This window comes from Pollachius pollachius (assembly GCF_949987615.1).
Source record: "Pollachius pollachius genome assembly, chromosome: 14".
Taxonomy (NCBI): Eukaryota; Metazoa; Chordata; class Actinopteri; order Gadiformes; family Gadidae; genus Pollachius; species Pollachius pollachius.
This window is the reverse complement of record NC_136947.1, coordinates 12,564,474-12,587,739: the sequence shown is the minus strand read 5'-3', so window position 1 is coordinate 12,587,739 and position 23,266 is coordinate 12,564,474. Positions and strand designations below refer to the sequence as shown.

The 23,266-nt window shown below is 41.2% G+C and overlaps 1 protein-coding gene across 1 annotated transcript; it reads right to left on the bottom strand.

The window, feature by feature from the left end:
* Positions 1-6,590: 6,590 nt before the first annotated feature.
* LOC307086220 (myosin-7-like) lies at positions 6,591-19,569 on the bottom strand (the record flags this gene model as incomplete). The annotated part of the gene is made up of 36 exons (XM_079751358.1): positions 6,591-6,611; positions 7,265-7,399; positions 7,686-7,781; positions 7,988-8,092; positions 8,327-8,623; positions 8,750-9,262; positions 10,022-10,146; positions 10,249-10,414; positions 10,642-10,825; positions 11,073-11,269; positions 11,385-11,503; positions 11,628-11,754; positions 12,168-12,557; positions 12,641-12,731; positions 12,840-12,985; positions 13,089-13,265; positions 13,353-13,595; positions 13,698-13,953; positions 14,155-14,291; positions 14,403-14,526; positions 14,605-14,810; positions 15,084-15,157; positions 15,275-15,584; positions 15,678-15,848; positions 15,940-16,089; positions 16,176-16,294; positions 16,398-16,536; positions 16,639-16,742; positions 17,164-17,262; positions 17,434-17,497; positions 17,659-17,751; positions 17,909-18,014; positions 18,489-18,516; positions 18,605-18,761; positions 18,972-19,115; positions 19,369-19,569. 36 exons carry the CDS (start codon positions 19,567-19,569, stop codon positions 6,591-6,593), a joined length of 5,814 nt encoding a protein of 1,937 aa, XP_079607484.1.
* Positions 19,570-23,266: the final 3,697 nt, after the last annotated feature.

Below are 23,266 nucleotides of genomic sequence, written 5' to 3'. Positions count from 1 at the left end.
TGAGTATGTACTTTTGCTTATGGTCGTTACATCTCCTCTTAAACACACAGTAACAAAAAATATGGAACAAATGGTGTCGGGCAGAGCCAACGTGATTGACAAGCCATGGTAGAGTAGAAATGATATACAATCAAAAGTCAGTGTACATTGATGTGGAAATTGAATCAGACGAAAATAATATAAATTTGTCTCTCACCACAAATTTTGCATATTTTGTAGTAAAGAGTGTGCCGTTGGGCATTGTATTATTTGCATGTTTTAATGAGTTAAAACACAGACATTGGGAGATACATGGACGAAACCCCAGACCTGTCCAGCAGGTCTCGGGTTTGACAAAAAAAGGTTTTCCGATACACAGAGGACAATGAGCTTGTGGACATAGCGTTCCCTACTGGCATCCCATTGTATCCTTCAGCACAAAGATAACCCTGTGAAATTCCTGCTGGCTGCCTTCTTAGAGATGGTAATTCACTGGCAAGCTTGGAGGAGTAGGATAACTTGTGACGCAGGACTTTACTCTCTACATGAAGAGAGGCAGCAACAGGTGTTGCTGCCTCTTACGTCAGACATTTACTGACGTTTACAATGACAGCAACAATGATACCAGGCACAATCTACCAGCCCTTTTACTAGGAGTAATACTACATTATTTATTATATTATATATAATAACTAAAGTTTTCCTTGACCTTTTAACTGTGTTCTAAGAGGTATTGGGTCTGATTGTAGTTTCACAAATGTACCGCCAGGGATTAATAAAATCTATCTTATCTTAACCTTAGAGATATAGTTAGGTTAAGTGAAAGTTGCATGAAAAGATGATTTACAGTTAAGAATATCTTTATTTATAACAATCTATTTGACCATGATCAAAGGGGTGGAAAGCTGTGCAGGCCTAGCCAACGTTTGAGGCCTAGTAGTAGAAGTTTTTGCTTCAAACCACCTAAACCAAAATGTCAAGGATGTCACTAGTTAGTTTCCATAGATAAAGGGAAATCAACAGAAACAGTTAAAGAATTCTTTATAGATGTTTGTTGTTGCCATGGCAGCCCAGCTGCAGACCTGCCGAAATGTCCGTCTGGTCTAAAGGTGGGCCGTGTTTGGGCCTTGAGCATAAAGATGTGCATCGCGCTATGCTATGACAGAAGACAATGTGCCCAACCACATACTCTGATTCTAAACTGATTCACTTTGCACCCTCATGGGAATCTAAATCAGGCCCTTGTGCTGCAGTACCGGTCAGCCTTCGGTCAAAGGTCCAATTCCCAGCTGTCCACAGGCCCTTGTGCTCGTTTACGAAGGGAAGGTGTGAGGAACCTTGACTCCTCAAGTTTGACACCAGAGCTAACTTTCATTTCAGACCATTAGAGCTGCTATTGATAGCTCCCCTGTTCTTTAGCACAGGGTCACTTGAGGTGGTGTGTAGCGAGTGAGCCAGCCTCCTCCGTGTGTACTTTGGTTGTCTTTCATGCAATCTTCATTAGCCCTCATTCAGGCTGGGAAGCAGTGCCTGGCTTTATCATCCTATAGCCCTCCTGTCTAGTGGCTTGAGATAGCAGTTCATCTGGTACTACTCTGTTATGGCACAGAACACAGGGTCACCGTTTTTAAGGTATGGTTGTATGTATGTTTTTTATAGATTGAAATTGTGTTTTTTTTGTTGATGTATTTTTTAGTCTTCAGGTCAAACTAAACAATTAATGATTTCTGTAAGGTTCATAAAGGACAGCGAGATTTCATTATGCATTCATACATATATTAATTCTGTAGTACAGAAAACATTACAAGAAAAATGATGTGAGTACCTAAATAATCAAGACATCTTCAGGCCTTAAGCTTCTTGAAGGCCTGTTTCCCCTAAGTAGTACTGTTGCTTTTATTAGATAGGCGGCATTTAATCAGATCCACTAATCAATACATTAACTCACTTGTATTCACTTTGTTCAGGTAATGTTTGTATTAAGCTATGATGAATTAATTCGGTGGTTCAAATTAAGAAAATAACCACCTGCAGGCCTACCCTAAAGCTGTTTAATAGCCATGTTGTTTTAATGGCAATTTAGACTACTTTCTCAATTATTTTGTGTTTGTTTCCATGAAGCTGGCATAAAGTGATAATAAAAAAAAAACACATTAAAGCCAGTTGCTGTCTCGTCAACCCAAGAGGTAACTCCAAACCCTGCAAGAAAAGAACGAAGGTAATCAGCTTGTTGCTGATTGGTTATAATCACTTTGATGCCGATTGGTTAAAGTCGTCACCTTGACGCAGATTGTTTATTTTCACCTTGATGCTGATTGGATGCTTCAAAGTTCAAAGGACGGCGTATTGCTAGGATACTGACGGGCAGGCAGACGGTCATCCCCGAATGGTCAACGGTAAACTATCCAAATGTGAAAGTAACATTCGGTTATTATTAAGTAGTAGTATTAGTACTGACGTTTATTCTTCAGTGTGTGTGCTACTTTAGCTTTAAGTGAACTATATTCTCTTGTCACAGGCTAATATGAGGCTTGCTACTTGAAGAAACAAGAGTGCTATAGTCCATATGGTTACTTGGTAGAATAAGCTGAAATGTTCTGACTATGGAGAAACGACGACGATGAACATTTGAGTGAAATCATTTTTATTTCCCATATCACTAGCCAACACACTTGAGCCTGAAATAGTTATGCTAGCTGTTTTTCTCCTTTTACCAAATACTATAGGAGAAATACTGATTATACTTTCATTAATTTAAATTGTAATCGTTAGTGAGCACAATAATTCAATAAGTGCAGATGAAGAACAATAGCGTTTTTTAGTCTAGTGACTCAACCCAATGGTTTTAGACCATCTGCTATGTAATTCAGTGTCTTTGTATAATTAAAACTGCAGGTTAATCACATTGCCATGTATACAGTTGTAATCCCTGGTTATTGTACAGAGGAAGAAAGCACAGAGACACATAGAAGTCCAATGCAGATTCCCTTTATACTACGCCAACTAAATGTACTACACGCGTAAGGAGACATCTTTATTAAGCATACGAGGATGCCTCAAGAAGTAGAAATATGTCACCAAAACTCACTATTCATTTTTATTTGGCCTTTCTGAAAAGTAGTACGGCTTATACATCAGAATGCATCTGGTTTCTTAGCTAAGTGTCACTTACCCTAATTCCTGTTAGTGTCTGCTTGTGGAGTTGAATAGTGGAGTCCATGGCCCGCAGGTCATCTCCCTCTTAAGGTTGCTGCCGGTCAACCAAATATGGGGATGAACTTCTTGGAAAGATGTTGTGCAGTTGTTAGTGCAGTATATCAAACATGGGGAGGGCCTTTTCCCACGGGCAACATGATATGTTTCCAATATCCAGTCATAATAATGAATGATTTGATTTGCAATAAAAAAAAAAGAAGCAACAGCCATGCAACTCTAAAAATATGTTCCTTTGAAAGGTACATATTATGTGCAATAATGGATTATGTAAATTGTGTTATTTATAAAATGGATTTACTTGTTGAGACTGGCTGAAAATGTTCAACCATTGGTTTACGTTGTGAAAAGGGTAAGTGACATTGAACGTCTTCTTTTCAACTTTTCTTTAATTCGAGTGACAATACCAAGTAACAAAGTATCGAAAGGCCAAACCTGGAAGTTGACACACCCAGAATCTAATAATTATTACAAACCAATGTCAACCAAACTCAAGTCTTACATATAAATTATGATACAATGTGTAACCAAAGAGCATTTTATGGAGTTCGAAATTTTGGTTTGTGAGCATCGTATGAGGACAGTAGAAGGTTCCAGCTGTTGTTGTCTAATAAGGACAGGGGTCAGATTACTTTCAGTGATCACCCATACTTTTCTAAAGGCTTCCGTCTTCACCCTTTGTCTCGTCCTGTCATCATGCCATTGTTTCCTTCCCCTTTGGCCTTGACGACAAAGATAACCCTGTGAAATTTGTCTGTCTCTTTGTGAATGGCATATGTGATAGATAAGAGGCAACAGGTGCAATACTGGTCAGGGGATTTTTTTATGTGGTCCGTTTTATCTGCCAAGGAATGCTTTTTTCCGTTATTAACACTTCATGTGACTGGAAGAACATGGCCCATTGCATGACTGGCAGGTCTTCATTCAACATCGGGTCATCATTTACCACAAGCTTCTGAGACATGAGGAACAATTATGTAAAAGGATTGTATTATTCGTCAGGGCATCACTATTTTAGTGTTCTGTTGTGTGTTGTGTGTTTGGTTGCTGTACGCAGACCTGGATGACCTTCCTTTGCTCTTTCCTTCCAACTAACAAGCCTGCTTATGTGATTAGAGCTAACCTACCACACCATAAACTAGTCAGTAAAAACATTCACAAAACACAGTGGGAAAAAATGATCAAAAGAATTATTCTCACAGGCATGAAAAATCTCCATGAAATCATTGTCATCATTAAAAGTGCAACAAGATGAACATTTCCTTGGTGCTTCGAGAACATGCCCAGAGAGCCTCCCCACCAACACGACTCACAAGGAGGTTCAATTTAGTCGATTTGAATTAGCTTTCAAATTTGATCATTCCAAGCTGTCAATGCCTCCCTGTAGACACCATAGTCTGGCGTTCCGTCGTCGTTCGTTCCTCACACAAACTCGCCAGATGCTCGACCAATCTGTTGGCAGTTGGCGTCTCCGTTGATGGAAGCGACAGGTGGTGTCACCACCTGGGGACGCTGTGGCTGTATGCTAAAACCCATAGGTGTCCTAGGTGCTACTGTTAATGTCAGTAGGGTTGATTCAGAGAACAGCTAGTGCTTGGCAGTTATAATTATGGGATGTTTCTCCCAAAAACAAGCATCAGTACGACAATGCCCCTGTTGCTTGGCAAGATTATTTTTTATTTCCGTGGTTAATGCTTGAATATATATCCAATCTTTTAACTTCAAACTATGCAATATGTGTCTGCTCTTCCTCAGCATGCATCCAAGAGAACAAAACCAAAAAGAGCTTACAGTGCCCAGGAAGACCTGTGCTTACGTTCCCATTGTTTCCAGGGGTTGATGGCACCAAAGCATCGCAGAGCGTTTGCTTTCCTGCAGTTAAATGATGGCAAGTAGGCAGACATTCTAAAGACTGTTTAAATTACAAACACAAATTTTCGTGGGTCGATTTTAAAGACATGCAATATAACTTTAGCTTAGTAAAACCTTTGTTTTAAAAGCTAAAGCTTACTTACTACAAGCTTACTTTTTATATTTCTATTACTGGATTCATATTTATGCTAAAGGTTTACTTGGTATTTAGTTTAAAATGGCATGGTAGATAAGGGTTAGTGTATTATTGTGTATTTAACAGAAGAAGTACACAGTACATTATATGTCCCTTTAGTTTTACTTGGTACCCCTTCATTGATGTCTTGGCAAAAATAAATGTTGCTGTGGATATCTAAGAGCATTAACAAACACAATAATCATATATATTAACTTTAAATGGGAATTAAGGAGAATTTAGTGGCATTTTGCGGAACTGACTTTACAGAAATGTGATATAATATTCAGAAGTAGGTTTTAATAAGTGTATAATCCCAAGTAAATAAGAATTGCTATGTTGTCGTTACCTAAGAATGAGCCCTTTATAGCTAGATAGGGAGTGGGTACTGCTCTGTTGAGCCTGCCTTGTTGATGTTTTATACAGTGGCCCAGAATGGACAAACGGATGTAGAGAGGACTCATTTCGTTTTTCATCATAATCGCGATCTTACTTGTTAGATATGATGTATCCTGTTACTGCCTAAACACAATTTATGAATCTATCAAGGAACCTAATCCCTTGTAAATGATGAAATCATTTAGGAATAACCTGCTTGCACCTGACAGGCCATTACAGGCCACAGGGGCTTATCCTACGTCACTGCAATGGGATGGGGGTATTCAGTTGGTCACCGCTAGATGCCATTAAATCCTGCTGCACCATTAATATAATTGTATAGATACATTTTTATCAAAACATTACACATTTTGTAGGAATTTAGGAAGTTTATTTATATATAGAATGATTTTGTTTTCAAGTACCCTCCCACATCCTCTGGTATGACTATTTCTGTCCCCCTACTTAAGTCTTATTTAGTTTCATTTCTACATATCGCAGTCTTTTCTGCTTTTTAAACAAGTCTTCTCATTCAAGGTAACAGTGCTTCAATGCTGAGTACAGACGTACTCACAGTGTCATTATGGTGTATTTCCAGAAGGGGGCAGGCATGATCCACTAGGTTGTCACAGCTCTGCAATGTGACCTCCATCATGCCCGAGGCGAGGTCTTCCACACAGATGGAGCCAACTGTGTTATATTCTCAGTCTGTTTTCCCCTCTACTGAGAATAAACAATTGCATCATCTGCTACACTTTCTACACTTTCTCCTTTCTAAGTGTCCTATTAATGATCAATCAATTAAGGAGAACGTAATGAAGATAGAGGTTATGACTGAGTTCAGCTGTATGAAATAACCACTGGGCACATTATTATATTTGAATGCACTTTCGCTTTATTCTACAGAAACACATTGGGGACCATGGGGAACCCTCATCAGGTCCAAAGGGTCCATGGTGGACCTCCAGTAGTATCACTCCTCATCCAGCCCCCTCTGGTGGTAAGAGAGCACAGAGAGTAGATTTAGAGCGAGAGAGAGTGTGAAAGGAATTTAAGGTAAATTAATGTGGAGGTCTTCTAATTAACAATGTCAACTTAATTTACTGCGATGCATGTTGCAGGCTTGAGTCAACGCATCACTTCAACTATATATGCAAATAGCCTTTAACTAATAAGCACTAACGATTGTATTTATTATTCAGAATACCGATACTTTAATTTTAAATAAGATACTGTGTGTGAATTTACAGGGACAATCGCAACTGTGTCAGCTTAAAATGTCAATCCTAAAATAAAGGCCACTGAATCAATCAAATTCCACAACAAACATTCAATTACTCTGAAGTCCAGATACATTTCAGCTATGAAATATTAAAAGCTGCTGGTGTCTCTTGTTTGTCAAACAATATCTAAATTCACTCCATAATTAACCATTAAAACATAACCGATTTTTTAATTATAAATAAAAACATTTTAAATCAGCAGTCCTGATTTGTTTCCGGTTTCCTGATACACCTTTAAGAGGTCACCCACATGTCCCGTAAACAATTCAGATATTATAGAATGTAAACAGTGACTGTGAAAGTAGCTTTAATGAATGCAGCCTTAGTTATTTAAATGATCATCGTCTTTATGTCTGCCACTGACCTTGGGGCCCCCGTCGCGGCTCTTGGCCCTCAGCTTGTTGACCTGGGACTCTGCGATGTCCGCTCTCTCCTCTGCCTCGTCCAGCTCATGCTGCAGCTTACGGAACTTGCCCAGGTGGCAGTTGGCCTGTTCCTCCTGTTTCCACAGGGTTGTAATAGAAGCAAAGCCAACCAGGTTCATTATAAACCCTTCTAGACATGTTTATAGCTTCAACCCTACCTGTAGTAGTCTAGACCGAGCTATGACCTGTGATCATCGACTATTGGATTCACTTTGGAATAGCAGTATTCCACAGAACATTACATATTCTATTACACATGTATCAAAATAGTAATAGCAGGCACCCAAGAGGGTCTGTCACACATTCTACCTGCTACATACTAAACGTTGTAGATAGTGGAGCTGAAAGTTTCACACTCACAGCCTCCTCAGATGTCCTCTTGTAGGCTTTGACCTTCAGCTGCAGCTTGTCTACAAGGTCTTGGAGACGAGTGACGTTCTTGCGATCCTCATCAGTCTGAAAAATGTTGATAAATGTATATGAATACATATACTTGTGTGCTCTACTCAAATACTGTACTTCAACAAGTAGGGTCACTCCACTTGATCTTGAGTAAATAAAGAGCCAACTCTCCCTGCTGAAGGACATTTGTATTATAATGGAGTTTCACTTGTTACAAGTATGTTTCCATTAGCGCTTGTAACAAAAAATGAATAAAGCACCTGATATGTCAGCTCTTTGATTCGTCTCTCGTATTTGCGGATTCCCTTCACTGCTTCGCCGCTCTTCTTTTGCTCAGACTCCACCTCGGTCTCCAGCTCCCGTACCTGAGAATACCAACAATTACTACTAAAGCATCCATTACAAATACATTCATAGAGCAGGTATCGCTGTCTAACTACAGCAAATAAGCCCATAGCAGCGCACTTCAAATATGCAGCCTACTGCTTATCTATAAAGTATACTGGAAAGGTTAAGCACGGTGTGTGTGTGTGTGTGTGTGTGTGTGTGTGTGTGTGTGTGTGTGTGTGTGTGTGTGTGTGGGGCTATAGAGCACTCACCCTGGCCTCCAGTTTCTGGACCTGCTTCTTGCCCCCCTTCATAGCAATCTGCTCAGCCTCATCCAGGCGGTGCTGCAGGTCCTTGATGGTCTGCTCCATGTTCTTCTTCATGCGCTCCAGGTGAGAGCTGGTGTCCTGCTCCTTCTTCAGCTCCTCTGCCATCATGGCCGCATCAGTAATGGCCTTCTTGGCCTTTTCCTCAGCATTCCTGCACTCCTGCACAGCCTCTTCCACCTCAGACTGAAGCTGGGACGTATCAGCCTCCAGCTTCTTCTTCTGGTTTATCAGGCTTGTGTTCTGAAGATTCAGAAGAGATCAGAGTAAAGGAGAGCTGCAGACTCTACTGTTACTGGTTATTCTCAGTCTCTAAATTAATCTGTCATTGGTGATTATCAAAATGAATGTATAATTCCTGTGTCTTACCTGTGAGTGCAGTAACTGCACTCTCTCACTGACATCCAGCAGCTCTTGCTCAGCAAGTTTGCGGCAGCGTTCAGTTTGCTCGAGAGCGGACCTCAGCTCCTCCAGTTCAGCCTGCATCAGGTTGTTACGCCTCTCCACGATTGCCATGTTCTCCTTAAGATCCTCATTGGCCCGGAGAGACTCGTCCAGCTGGATTTGAGAATCTTTGAGGTGACCATGGACAGACTTCAGCTGCTTCTGGGCTTCAGACGCCTGGCGGTTGGCCTGGCTGAGCTGGATCTCCATCTCATTGAGGTCTCCCTCCATCTTCTTCTTCAAGCGGAGGGCCTCATTCCTGCTGCGGCACTCTGCTTCCAGAGAGCTCTGCAGGGTGTCTATGTTCCTCTGCAGGTTCCTCTTGGTCTGCTCCATCTCCTCATCCTTCTCAGCCAACTTCCTTTCGATTTCAGCCTTAACCTGATTGAACTCAAGCTGGGCTCTCAGAATCTTGCCCTCTTCATGCTCCAAGGAGGCCTAGTAAAAGTAATGCTTCTTATTACAAAACACGCATGCTGAAAGTACATCATTATACACAGTATTGTGTATATATCTATATATTTTAAAGTGTAAGTGAACCCCCTGTTTCATATAAAATTTGAACACTGAGATTTAAAATATATTGTTTTGGGCTGAGATTTTTAGGACGGAGAGAGCGTAACCATGGGGTGATCCCCATGGTTACGGTTATAATGAGCGAGTTGCATGAAATACAAGTGTCCTAGAGGCTAAACCCTCTCTTTAATTGGGGGCATAATCCTCTCATGGATTTATATGTTAACAATCTAATGAGAGATATAACCACAAGGGCTGGGTAAAAGTATCGATTCATCAATGCACAGCAATTTATTTGTTCTCGATTCAATTTCCATCCGATTTTTTTGAAAATCGATTATTTCCATAAAAATAAAAAAAATGAAGCATACTCAGTCATTGTAATCTAGAAGCGAGTATGCCTTAATGTACATGCCCTTTTACTTTTGTCCATATTATGATTCTTAATTCTAAATAATATTTAGGTATTTTTATCATCTGCACGTATTATTGAATCGGTATTAAAGCTATTGGATCAATATCAAATCTAATCGAATATATATTGAATCGAATCAAGACCTAAAGAATCAAATTGAATTGAATTGTGAGGTACCTGGCAATACCTAGCCCTACGTTAAATACTATTTTTGAACTAAGTTAAGCGATTTTGGGTTCACTGCCTCTTTTAAAGCACGTCCGTACCTCCGCTTCCTCCAGAGCAGATTGGATCTCACTCTTCTCCTGTTCCAGCTGTTTCCTCAGTTTCTCCAGTTCATGGATGCTCTTTGATCCCTCACCTAGTTGCTCAGTAAGGTCCGAGATTTCCTCTGTTTTTCATTTCATAAACAAGCAAAACAAAATGGCATAGCATAAGCCTTGTGACTTGGTAAATGCAAACCGTAACAGCAAAACTAATATGAAGATCCTACCTTGGAGGTTCTTGTTCTCTCTCTTAATGGTCTCCAGATGATCCAGAGCTTCCTCATAGGAGTTCTTCAGTTTGAAGAGTTCAGTGCTCAGAGACCGTGCCTCCTTCTGGGAGCTCTCCAGCTCACACTGAGACTCCTCAAACTTCTGCTTCCACTCAGATAGGACCTACATTTACAAATGCATAGTTGGGCCATTTTTATGATTGTCCTGCATTCCAAATGTGAAAGAGCCCTAATAAGGTCAGATTATAGAGAAACATGAACTGAAACGGTTACTTCAAGACAATGGCGTTATTTGGATCATTCCTCCACAATCACCCCGATATAATGTTTTATGATTTTCTCTGTTGACCTTATACTACATACAGTCTTTTTAATGGAGTACGGCCTTGCCTTATCAAAGTTTCTTTGCTTTTTGTCCAGAGCGGCAGCAGCAGCATTAGACCTCTCCACATCCACCATGAGATCTTCAATCTCATTCTGCAGTCTGTGTTTGGTCTTCTCCAGGGAGGAACATTTAGCATTGACTGCCTCTACAGCCTCCTCAGCATCTTGAAGACGCTGGGCCAGCTTCTTCCTTCAGAAACCAGACAATCAAACGGTTGTTGATGCTGGATATGTTCGCGCTCCTTTGGTCAATTATCGGTAGTGCTTTGGTTTAGTACAAAGGTTGCTCGTTCATCTAACAGACAAACTTTTTGTTCGTCTTACATTTTAAAAGCAACATAGCACAAACAAAAAGCTGATCTGCAGGATGGAATTGTGTTTTTTCCTTTCTGGAAATGAGAGTTTAGGTTAGCGTCGTTAGTCTCCAGCTTTCTTACTTGGCCTCCTCTAGTTCCTCAGTCCTCTGGATGGCATCAGTTTCATACTTGGTTCTCCACTGAGCCACCTCAGAGTTAGCCTTGGACATGCTGCGCTGTAGCTCAGCCTTGGCCTCCTGCTCCTCCTCAAACTGCTCTCTCAGCAGGTCGCAGTCATGGCGGGAGGACTGCACTGCATGGGCTAATGCATTCTTGGCCTGAAAATTTAATCACAGGATTAGCGTAGTACAGATTAATTTGCAATTTATTTGAGGCCAGTTGTTTACACTGCCTTTAAACTAAATATAAGTGCAGGAAAGCCCTATAATATACCTTTGTCTCCTCTTCTAGTTGTCTCTTGAGGTCCTCAACCTGCTGAGTGTAGGACAGTTTTCCTCTTGTCAGCTGAGACACCAGGGAGTCCTTGTCCTCCATTTGCCTCGAGAGCTCACCTTGTGTTTTAAGTAGCATAATAAACATTTTGGTGTTGGTGTTCCATGGTTTAAAACAATAAGAAACCGATTGCATTGTTACGTCATTTAGCTTCAAAAAAGACCAAATTATAAAAGAACCTACCATTTTCCGTCTGCAGCTTTGCCTTTTGCATGTTGAAGTCATTGATGCAACGTTGACCCTCTTCGTATTTAGTCTTGTATTCACTATTCTGATCTTCCAAGGTCCTGCACATTTTCTCTAGGTTTGTCTGAAATTAAACATATCACAGTGTACTGATTAATTTACTTATTTATTCTATTACCTCATTAGACCACACAATATTAAAGATAGTATTTTTATCTCATTGGACCACACATTCTTAGTGCCAACACCAGTTCTGACTAATATCTGCTTCTTCACATAGTGGTCAAAACAACACCATAAAAAGTATAATGGTTTTGAGATATATCTGACCCTATAGGAGTGGCTTCTTTATCATTCTGCCACCAGAGTCTGTTTACCTCGTATCTCTGAATAAACCACGTGTTGAACCTCTACCCCTGCAACCATGATACCAAGCTATCAAGGTTACACTTCATCAGTACCCCTAGTTAATTATGTATTAATTGGATTGTCCGTTTTATTTTGGCAAACAGAGCAAAATAAATGAATGAATCAAACCTTTGTCTTAACGATATGTTCCATGTTGGAGACCACATCGTCCAGCTCCAGTCTGAGCTCGCTCTTCTCCTTCTCCAGCTTCTGCTTGACTCTCTGCAGGTTGTCGATCTGCTCCCCAAGGTCGGCCACACTGTCAGCTTGCTTCTTCCGGAGTGTGGCAGCGGTGGCCTCGTGTTGCAGAGTGGCCTCTTCAAGGTCTCTGCGGAGCTTCAGGAACTCAGCCTCCCTCTTCTTGTTCATCTCAATCTGGGCAGATGTTGCTCCGCCAGCCTCCTCCAGCCTCTCACTGATCTCCTCCAGCTCTCTGGCCAAGTCTGCCCTCTGTTTCTCCACCTTGGCTCGGGCAGCTCGCTCTGCCTCAAGCTCCTCTTCCAGTTCTTCAATGCGGGCCTAATGAAGATGAAAGCGCTCATAACAGTTTTTCAACTTTTTTCTGCTTTTTGTGATCTCACTTTTTTTTTAATCTTATTTACCTGAAGCTCTTTAAGTTTCTTTTGAAGCTGAATGCTAATAGCCTGCTCATCTTCAATTTTACTGTTGAGTTGGCTCACTTCAAAGTCTTTCCTGTGGTGACAAACAGTTGAGAGGTCAAAAACATATTTAATATTTGTTCTACATCATTGTATGTCATCTGTAGTTCATGTATGGAATTGAAATTTGTGATGTGTTTACTTTTTAAGCCGCTCCTCAAGTTGCTGCTTGTCGTTCTCAAGGTCCATTAGGCTTTCCTGAGTTAACTTCAAGTCTCCTTCCAGCTTTCTCTTAGCTCTCTCAAGGTCCATACGAATTTTCTTCTCTTGTTCCAGTGAGCCTTCAAGCTGAATAAAGTATCACATGGATGAAATAATGAAGACATTTTAATGTTATTGGGTACTTAGACCTGTCAAACAACAATCGTAAGACATGCAGTATCCTACTTACATCATCCACTTGCTGCTCCAGCTTGACTTTGGCCTTGGTCAGAGTGTTGACTTTGTCTTCTTCACTCTGAAGGTCATCCAGTGTTTGTTGATGAGACTCCTGTAAGGCTTTCTTCTCCTTGGTCAACTTGGTAATGATTTCATCCAGAGAAGCCATTTCCTCAACTAGGTTCTTCACCTACAAATGTGGCAATGATTTGTTAATGTTATGATGAAATTACAATACTGCATCTATGGTTCTCAGGATTGTCAAAGGATTTCCTACCTTGTTCTCAGTTGCATGCTTCTCTTTCTCCACCTTTGCCAGTGTAAGTTCCAGGTCATCTATATCCTTCTTCAACTCAGAGCACTCATCTTCCAGCTTCCTCTTCTTAGCAGTAAGTTCAGCATTCATCTCCTCCTCATCCTCCAGTCTCTCGGAAAGCTCCTTGGCCTTTGCTTCCATCTGAATCTTGTTTTTGATAAGCCCTTCACATCTTTCCTCAGCATCTGCAAGATTATCTTGTTCCTGTAATTAAATATTGGTCATGTTATTATCAGTTATTATTATTCATTATTATTATGACTTTAATACTGCTGTATCCATTCATAAAATGTAAATAAAACGTACAGCTTGGACACCGAGCTGCAGGTCGTTCTTCTCTTGGAGAAGAGACACCATTTTCTCCTCTAGTTCCTTCCTGCGAGCCTCTGACTTTGCGTAAGCCTCCTTCAACTTCAGGAATTCTTCCTTCATGTTGGCCATCTCTTTCTCAGCCTCCGCCGATCTCAGCAGAGGTTTGATCTTGAAGAACAGCTTCATCCAGGGCCAGTTCTTCACTCCCATGAAGGCACGGATGTTCCACTGGATTACCAGTAGTGCATCTCTGTTAGAGAGCAATGCAATCGTAAATATTTCAATAATGTCATCTATGACGGAGTAATATTTTAATTACTACATCAACTGCAAATAATTATCCAAAAATGAGTTCATCATAAAGTGTGTTAATGTCTGAAGAGAAAACATACTAATTAAATAATATATTGATATTATTAGTTCAAGGCTTGCTTCATTTCATTTGTCTGACCTTCGCTCCACAATCTTCTGGAATTCTAGCCTTGCAAGGAGTCCCCTTGCCCGAGACTGGATCCCAGATATGATAAGTGACAGACGGTCATCTCTCATCTCCTCAAGTGTCCCGAGGAGACCGGCCTTGAAGAACACCTAGAACCCATTAGAGTAGAAACAACTTAATGATCAAGCATGCAATTGGTGCTGGATCAAATCCAACCAGTTGAATGTGGCTTTGCGCAAATCTGATTAATGAATTCTTACTTTAGTGTGTCCAAACTTGTACTGGTTGTGATCAATATCCAGACAACCAAGTAGCTTCTCAGCCCCTTTCCTGCTGTCTATAAATTGTCCGTCTGGGATTGCAGCAGGATTAAGGATGCGGTATCTGCAATATAGGTATTATATTAGTCAATTGAAATAGTACAATTGTTATACATGACCAACAACCTTCTCATGGAGTTACCTCTGTTTGAAATCTGCATACAGGATCCTGTTGGGGAAGCCCTTCCTGCAGATCCTGATGCCTTCCAGCACACCGTTACAGCGTAGCTGGTGCATCACCAGTGGGTTCTCCATGGCCCCAGGAGTCTTGCTCTCATTGGGGATGATGCAGCGGACAAAATGAGGGTGAGTAGACCTCAAGTTGGTCATCAGCTTGTTCAGGTTCTCCTGTTAATAGGAAAATAAGCACATTTTCAACATAAAAAATAATAACATAAACCTTTTATACAGATGTTGAACACTGAACTTAATCATAAAACTATTCTTAATCTTAAAAGTGTGTTTTACATGATTTGTTTCTTGTCATGCAAAGGTAAATTATCTTGAATGGATTATCAAAGATAAATGATCCACACAGCCAGCAGTTGTTAATTAATCGTTGAATAACCACAAAGATTTTGGATTATGATGGCTTTTTGTTTTGTTCTCTAGTTTACTAACCCTGTGTAACGCTGACACAGTCTGGAAGGAGGATCCCTTCTTCTTACTTCCACCACCTTTTCCTCCTTTTCCATCTGATGATCAAGTACAAAAAACTAGAAGATTAGCTTTCCCAATTAAACCAAGACAATATTGATGATGGCCTGCTCTTGAAGTCAATAAGATATTCTTCCCTTTCCAAATTTGTTTACCTGAATCTGAACCAGCATAATTTACGAAGAGGTTGGACAACATTTTAAGATTTGACTTCTGGTAAAGTCCCACAACAGTTTCATTCAGTGGATCCTTGTTCTTCACCAGCCAGTTAAAGATGTTGTAGTCAACGGTGCCAGCGTAGTGAACCAGGGAGAAGTGGGCCTCTGGTTTCCCCTTGACAACCCTGGGCTTCTGGAAGTTGTTGGATTTCCCCAGGTGGTTGTCATACAGCTTGGCCTTGAATGTGGCATCACTGGCCTTGGGGAACATGCACTCCTCTTCAAGGATGGACATGATGCCCATGGGCTAAGGAGAGGAAAAACGTGTGAAACACTATATTTAATACCATAATCAATGTATTTTGACACATAATTCATGGGAACTATTTCTATATCTTACCTTTTCAATCAAGTCGATGCAGGCCTGCAAGTCCATACCAAAGTCAATGAAAGTCCATTCAATGCCCTCTTTCTTATACTCTTCCTGCTCCAGCACAAACATGTGGTGGTTGAAGAACTGTTGCAGTTTCTCGTTGGTAAAGTTGATGCAGAGCTGCTCGAAAGTGTTGTACTGAAACAGAAAATGTAATTGCTTCGTTCAGCTGATGATACAGTATATAGCAAATAGATGAAAACACTGTACACAGATCATCTGAACTCACATCAAAGATCTCAAATCCAGCAATGTCCAGCACTCCAATGAAGTACTGGCGGGGCTGCTTGGTATCGAGGGACTGGTTGATCCTCACCACCATCCACAAGAACATCTTCTCGTACACTGACTTGGACAGCGCACCGATGGCGTAGTACACCTTGCATGGAAATACATAATTTAAATTACTCTTTCTCTACATCCAGATCAGCAAAATAATTGTACACCCTTTGAGCGTTTACACACCTGCTGAACACTCTGTCCCTTGGTGACCCACTCATTTCCTACTTTGACTCTTGGGTGACACAAACCCTTGATGAGGTCTGCAGAGTTCAGGCCCATCAGATACGCAACTTTGTCAGCATCTTCATAGGGGCAAAGATAAACAATATTTATAGTCTTGCCTAACGGTTGCCTTCTGGACATGGTGGTCTGCTAGTCTGCTTATCATCATTTAACAAGGCTCACCCTCGCTGCCATCAGGCTCAGCCTGCTCCTCACGCTGCTTCTGCTTGAACCTCATGTTGCCATAGTGCATGATGGCACCAATCATCTTATAGATGCCATTTTTGTCTTCTTGGGTGAAGCCCAGCACATCAAACGCATCCTAGTTGAGGAGAAAATGCACGGTATTGTCACTCCAATTCAAGGTCTGGGATAGAGAATGAATCTTATTCCTCAAAGTAGGAAAATAATGATCTGGATTTACATCAGTCATCACTAGTTCCTCAGCATCATCGATAGAGGCTACTGTCGTCTCCCCTTGAGAAATGAAGGAGTAGTCGTAGGGGTTGTTGGTGATGAGCAGCATTTCTGAAATAGAAAAACAATGCATTATGTGTTGGTTGTGAATATAATACGGTCGAGCTAGTTCTGGCAGGGACCTCGAGTCATACGTTGCGGCTGATGGCTAACGCGGTCCAGTCAAACGCACCTACACTGATAGGCAGTCAACACTGATAGCAGAATTCACTCACAAGCACCCAAGCCTCCACCGGCTTTGGTTCTGCTCTGTCAAGTATACAATGGGTTGAGATATCTGATGTACCCCATGGGGGATTGTATACTGTTAGTTTGATGTTGGTATTCTGTATCTGACATCTGTATGTCGTGCTTTAAATCCGACAGCAGGGAGCGGCTGAAAAAAGTTGAACAATACCGCCATACTAAATTGAGTGATTCCCGACAATAGTAGTATAATGCAAATAAGTGTAATGTGCGGTCTTTGATTTACCAAGCAACTCAGGTTTCTTCTGAGACAGAATCTGGTAGAAGATATGGTAATCTCTCTCAGCCTTCAGCTGGAAAGTGACTCGAGACTTTTCCAATAGATCTGTGAAGAGGTATATATCTAGTCAAGCAAAGTTATTCACAAAGCATATTTACTAATATTTAAGGATTCCTAAAAAATCTCCAGAAAAATTCAATAAAATCTGGTCGACGTCTGGATCAGAATTGCTATCATTAACAAAAAGAAATGTGTGAAACAAAAAAAGCAACTTACAAGTCTCAATATCCGCAGAGGCCAGCTTTCCACTGGCAGCAAAATGGATTCTAATAAACTTGCCCTGAAAATAGCAAGTTAACACAAAATCAGGGTTGTTTAATAGATGGGATAAATAGTAGACAGGAACTTTATTAATCCCTCTGGAATATTCCCTCAGGGAATAGCACCGCATTATCAAACCCATGGTACTGAAAATATATGTCATTGTAGAAAAGCACTCACAAATCTGGAAGAATTGTCGTTCCTGATGGTTTTAGCGTTACCGAAGGCCTCCAGGGCTGGGTTAGCCTGGATGATTTGATCCTCCAAGGTCCCCTGGGACAACAAGAGAACACAAGTTTAAACCAACTAGTTTTCCAAATGAGGTTAAGATTGTCTGAATTTTAAGTCTAAGCATGATGTTGAGGTTAAAATAGTCGGAAGGTTATGACAGAGCCTAAGAATGTTGAGCTAGGCATTTCAAGATTGTCACCTTTTTGTCAGAGTTTCCTTCCTTCTTCCCACCGGCAGCGGCGATACTGGCAAAGTACTGAATTACACGCTTGGTGTTGACTGTTTTCCCAGCACCAGATTCTCCGCTGGTAACATAAATTGATGATGTCAAATCTTAGTCATATTGAAATAAGCTTACTTTTTTGTTTCTGAATAACAGATACGACCAGAAAAGTCTCATTACAAAACTATTACTATTTCACCATCATTGTTAACATGCAGACAATTGCGAGACAGATAGAAAGCCCTAACACAAAAATAAGAGGGTTTAGGCTGTTATTATAACTCAAATGAACCAGATGAGATAGCTATATAAATGGAACAGCAGGATTTGTGTATTTTTTAACCAAGAATCACATCCTCATCCTCACATCCTCGCATGGCAGGACCACTTTCTTTCTTGATTTGGGGGATTTTTTCAGTTGGATTCTTAAAGATCTAGCTTAAGAGCCGGTTCCTCCCAATTGCCTTCCCTACCTTTAATATTCAGAATTCACCACACTCAACACTGCCAGTTGTTAACATATCATCCAAAAAATAACTTAGCCCAAAAAACTCACGTGATAAGAATCGATTGGTTTTCTCTGTCTGGAAAACAAAAAGTACAAAAGCGATCAGAAAACCTGTGATTTAAAGCCAGGTCCCAGGCTATTTCATGACACTGAGGTGTAATCACCTGTCAGCATGTACTGGTAGGCATTGTCAGAGATTGAGAAGATATGAGGAGGAGCTTCACTCCTCTTCTTTCCTCTGTACGCCTCCACCACCTCTTGGTTGTAGACTGGCAGCCACTTGTAGGGGTTGACCGTCACACAGAATAGCCCAGAGTACGTCTGAGGGAATCAGAGACGGAGGGGAGGGGGAATGCTCTCAAAATTACAACATCTAAAATAAATTGCCAATCCACGGTAGTGTGCCATTATTATTATTGTTGTAATTATTAGTAGTGCTATCCTGTTTTCATGTTGACAAGACTAACTCAATACAGAGATCCATTGTGCGGGTAGGTCCCCAAGTAAAAGCCGAGTGAAGAGAGCACTCACGTAGATCATCCACGCTGCGTAACGCTCTTTGAGGTTGAACAGCACGGCGGGCTCGTGGAGGAAGGTGAACATCGCCATGTCTTCAATTTTATCAAACTTTGGCGGGTTCTGAGGGTGTACATCACACTCCTTCACCGTCACGGTCTGGGAAACAGAAACAGCAGCTAATCAATCAATTGAAAACATTTTAACAGGGTGCAAGGTGTAGTTGCATAAAACTCGAATTTAGCTCAATTAACTTTAAGCAAAAAACTATTACGCAAAGATGGTGTTTGTTGTTGATGTTTCTCTTATTTAATACCACGCATTTTGTTTTTCCCTTGTGGATGCCATGTCATTGTTAATTAGAGATGCCCTGGCTTGTTCCAGCAGTGCCCAGTAGAGTAGCCACACTCACCTTTCCCCTCTCGGTCTGGGCGATGACGGAGTCCCCTTCTCGGCTGCTGATGGTGGCCTTGACATACTCCTCGTCAGCGTCGGGGACAAAGCATTCCTTCTTCATGTCAAAGGCCCGCGTCTGGGCCTCCAGACGTTCTTTGTCCGACTTCCTCAGGTAGGAAGCGGCGGGCCCAAATTCTCTCATGGTAGCATCCCCCATGTTCACACTGTTTCAGTGGAAATAGGCGCCCGGTTAGTCAGGGGTTATCTCTGTGTTCATGTGTGCATCAGAGGAGGAAAAGCAAAAAGAATATATGCTTGATGCTGGAAAGATGTGAAGTCATACCTTTTGAGCCCCTACCGAAGGAGAATGGAGGTGCACTGGTCCTAAAGAAGCAAATCAAACAGTTGAATGTATTTCCAGTCCATATGAATATAAACAGTAAGCCTCAGTAGCAAGTCAGATAGAGAAGGTGTATATGCCTTTGTGCTTCCATCTTACCGGTTGAAAGAATGGTGACCAATTCGAGGGGTCTGTCAGTGGGCCCTTTTTATAAATGAAGTCCCCCTCTGCCATATATGGGGGAGTGCTCCAGGTTCAGGAATGCTATTATGTCTGCATTGGGATTGGGGGGTTACGTGTAGGGAGGGAGGGGGTTAATGATTGGTGGAAAAGCAATATAGATATCAGCGGGTCGGTCATATCAGTAAGGGGGGTGGGTTGGGGGCCTTAACTGTGCCATATTAGGAGATCCATGCTGTGCCACAATGATTCATATGTATCCTCCTCAGACAGCCCTGCCTGAGGAGGTGCTGCAAAGCCTCCATCTTTAAATAGTCAAGAGGAATTCCATCCTCTACATGTTGTCCTGTGTCGTGTAGAACGCATGTCAGAACAATTGTTGTACCTCTCTGAACTCTGGGCATGTACTTCAGCATAACAGCAGACCACATCATATTTAGTAGCATATAATAATAATTTTAGTTATTACCGTCAGACCAAATAATAATTTGTAGCATGTAATCAATCAATCAACATCAAAATATTATTTATAACTTATCATAAGTACATTAGTTTAGGTTATCAGCTGATTAAGCACTTTTAGATACTTAGTGTATGATTCATATGTGAGAATGAATATAATATTTATTTGAGTATTCCACAGATATATATATATATATATGTGTGCGGAATATGTGTTAGGGTTAGGGTTAGCAAAAACTAAATATATATATATGTGTGCCAATATGTGTGTACATGGCTAATACTAAGGGGAGAATACATGTATACCTATGGTATATTTTACCAACACAATAGATGTATGCAGTGTATATTTGTGGAGATAAGGGCAGTATGTCATTCACAGTTCTCAGTTACAAAGAGGGCTTTGACGGAGCCAGTTTTGGATGGCTTTATCAGAGGATGGACTTTTTTCCTTCCGTAGCAAAAGCTACCATCAGATACCCAGTGGGCGGGTCTAAAAAAAGAACATGAGTCTGTGAGATTAACCAGGCGGCAAGTGTGGGGCAGCTCCCGCCAAGCAATACCACAGGTGACATGCGTGTCTGGAGGATGAAAGGCAGGACTGATGGCCCACAGTGGAGGGCCGAGCGCAGACCCCAGCATTGGGACAATGAAATGCAAAGGTCAACATTGAAGCCCTCTCCATTATCACCGGGCTGCTATAAAGCATTCCCTTCGTTGGTCGGTGACATGGCATTGTTTCTAGGAGGACTGAAATAGACGCGTGAGATTCCGTTAAGGCGCTCCTTATGGATTGAGGAGCGCAGCCCGGGGTGGCTGAGGCATGTTCAGGGTTTGGCCATCGGATCAACGAGAGACAGATGACACACCCTTCAGTGTTGCCTTACATGTAAACAAACCACAACCAAGACCCGAGAAGCATGAGTGGTATCTACTGTGGCCCGTGATTTTTGTTATATATTTATACATTAAAAGGGCTGTTGAGTCAGCCTCTAAGCTGAACTGTTTTGACTTCACAGCGGCTAATTCTTCAGGTCTTAAGCTGGGAATTTTCTCCGCAAATAAATAAAGTTGATGATGTGTTAAAAAAGAAAGTTGCTCTGAAAGTGTGCGAACAAAGGCTAATCAAACAAGTCTTTTTTAATTAGAAATGGCTTTCTATAGATGGAATCCAATGTGGAAGGACATTGTGTGCAGTCACTTCTACTAATAATCTCCTTCCCCTTTAAAGGTCAAAAGATATAGAGAGGGTCAACAACTGCTGACAAGTGTAGAGATAATTTCCAATCTGACAGTGTCGCTGGCCCTATAACTTTCAACTGGTGTCACGCTGCCAAATAGGGGGGCTGACAGATTCCATGCACTTCTAATGACCTGGTGCGCAGATAACACGACCTGCCACTTTCCGCATGTCAATCCTCCCACCATTACTGGAGAAGTAATGGGTCTTCATTGATTTTAAACTTCATACACACTTATATTAAAACTCATAAGAGGAAACATGATATATGTTTAGTGGGTGTCAAATCTGTGCCTTCGAAGAACTGTTTATCAAACAAATATTCTTAAATAGACTTGAAACGATTAAATCATGGTCAAAAATTCACCTTGTAAACATAATGTCAACAATAATTGTGATATAGGAATAACTAAATATAATAAATCATCTATCATCTTCTCGTATAACATACAGACCATTCTTTAGACTGAGGATTTTGACAACATGCCACTGCCTAGGGAGTGCCTTGGCACCTATTAAATCTGCAGTTGTTGTTGTTGTTGTTGTTGTTGGCCTGACTTCTGTACATTTGTAGCATGTTGCTAGTTTGACCCGTGGGCTACGCTGACAGAAGACACATTAACACCTCGACCAGACACCGAGGCCCCTTATTCATGTTCTTGGTCCAACTCTATGGCTTTCTAAACGTTTGTGTCAGAGGAACCATTTTAAATAGCTTGGTTGCAACTAATACATATATTAACCTATTACAACCTAGGCATATAACCTTGTTCTCTGATTGATATTTGGACGAGAAACCAAGCCGCTTGTTGGATGGGTAATATGAGACCTCAAAGCGCTTCCTTTGTTTGCTCAAAAGTCTGGTCCGCCTAAGTTATTATCAGTCTCTACCCTCATATAGTCCCAAGGTAAATCCCATACAATGACAGATGCGCATGTATAGCACTGGCGGGCTGAGGGTGCACAGTCACTACGTAGAAACAGGTATTTATTTTTACCCATCAACAATGCTCAAATTCTTCCTGGATTAACAAGTTGCAATTTGGGATATGCTCTATGTTGTGAATTCTGGATTTAAGCTTTATTGCCTGGGCTGCATTGAATCCTGCTTACAGTATAATTCCGATCTGTTTCAGAGCCCCGTCGTTAGAATTTGCATAAAATATGTGGTTTATGTATATCGTAAATAGAATTTCTTTCACCAAGTAATGTAAAGTTAGGTTGGCCTAGTTTATAAAAGAGCCAGATAATAAATAATCAATGACCAAATCTACAGTTATAAATAGATTGTGAATGCAATGTGCTTCTACGTTTGTTTAGATGGTCTCTGTTGCCATTGTGAGTTGGGAAATAGTCTGAGGCAGACAGGGATTCAGCAGGGCCAGCTGCTGGTGATTATCCATGCCACTATTACGGGCCCCAGAGAAGAGCAGGCTATTGTTGATCTTGTGGCCCTGGCCCTGTGTTTTTTCAAGTGCTATTTTAAGAACTGCAATTTGTTTTCTCTGCCGCATTGTTGAAGCTATCCTCACCTTACCTTTGTGCTTCCTTGAGGAACTCTTCCCTCCCTATTTACTGGTTTCCAAGGTGTTCTTATTTGCCTGGCATCTGGCATTTTGCCTAAACTCTTATCTCAGTGCCATCTTGGGCAGTGTATTTGTTAGATAATAACATCAACGGGAGCAGCAGCCA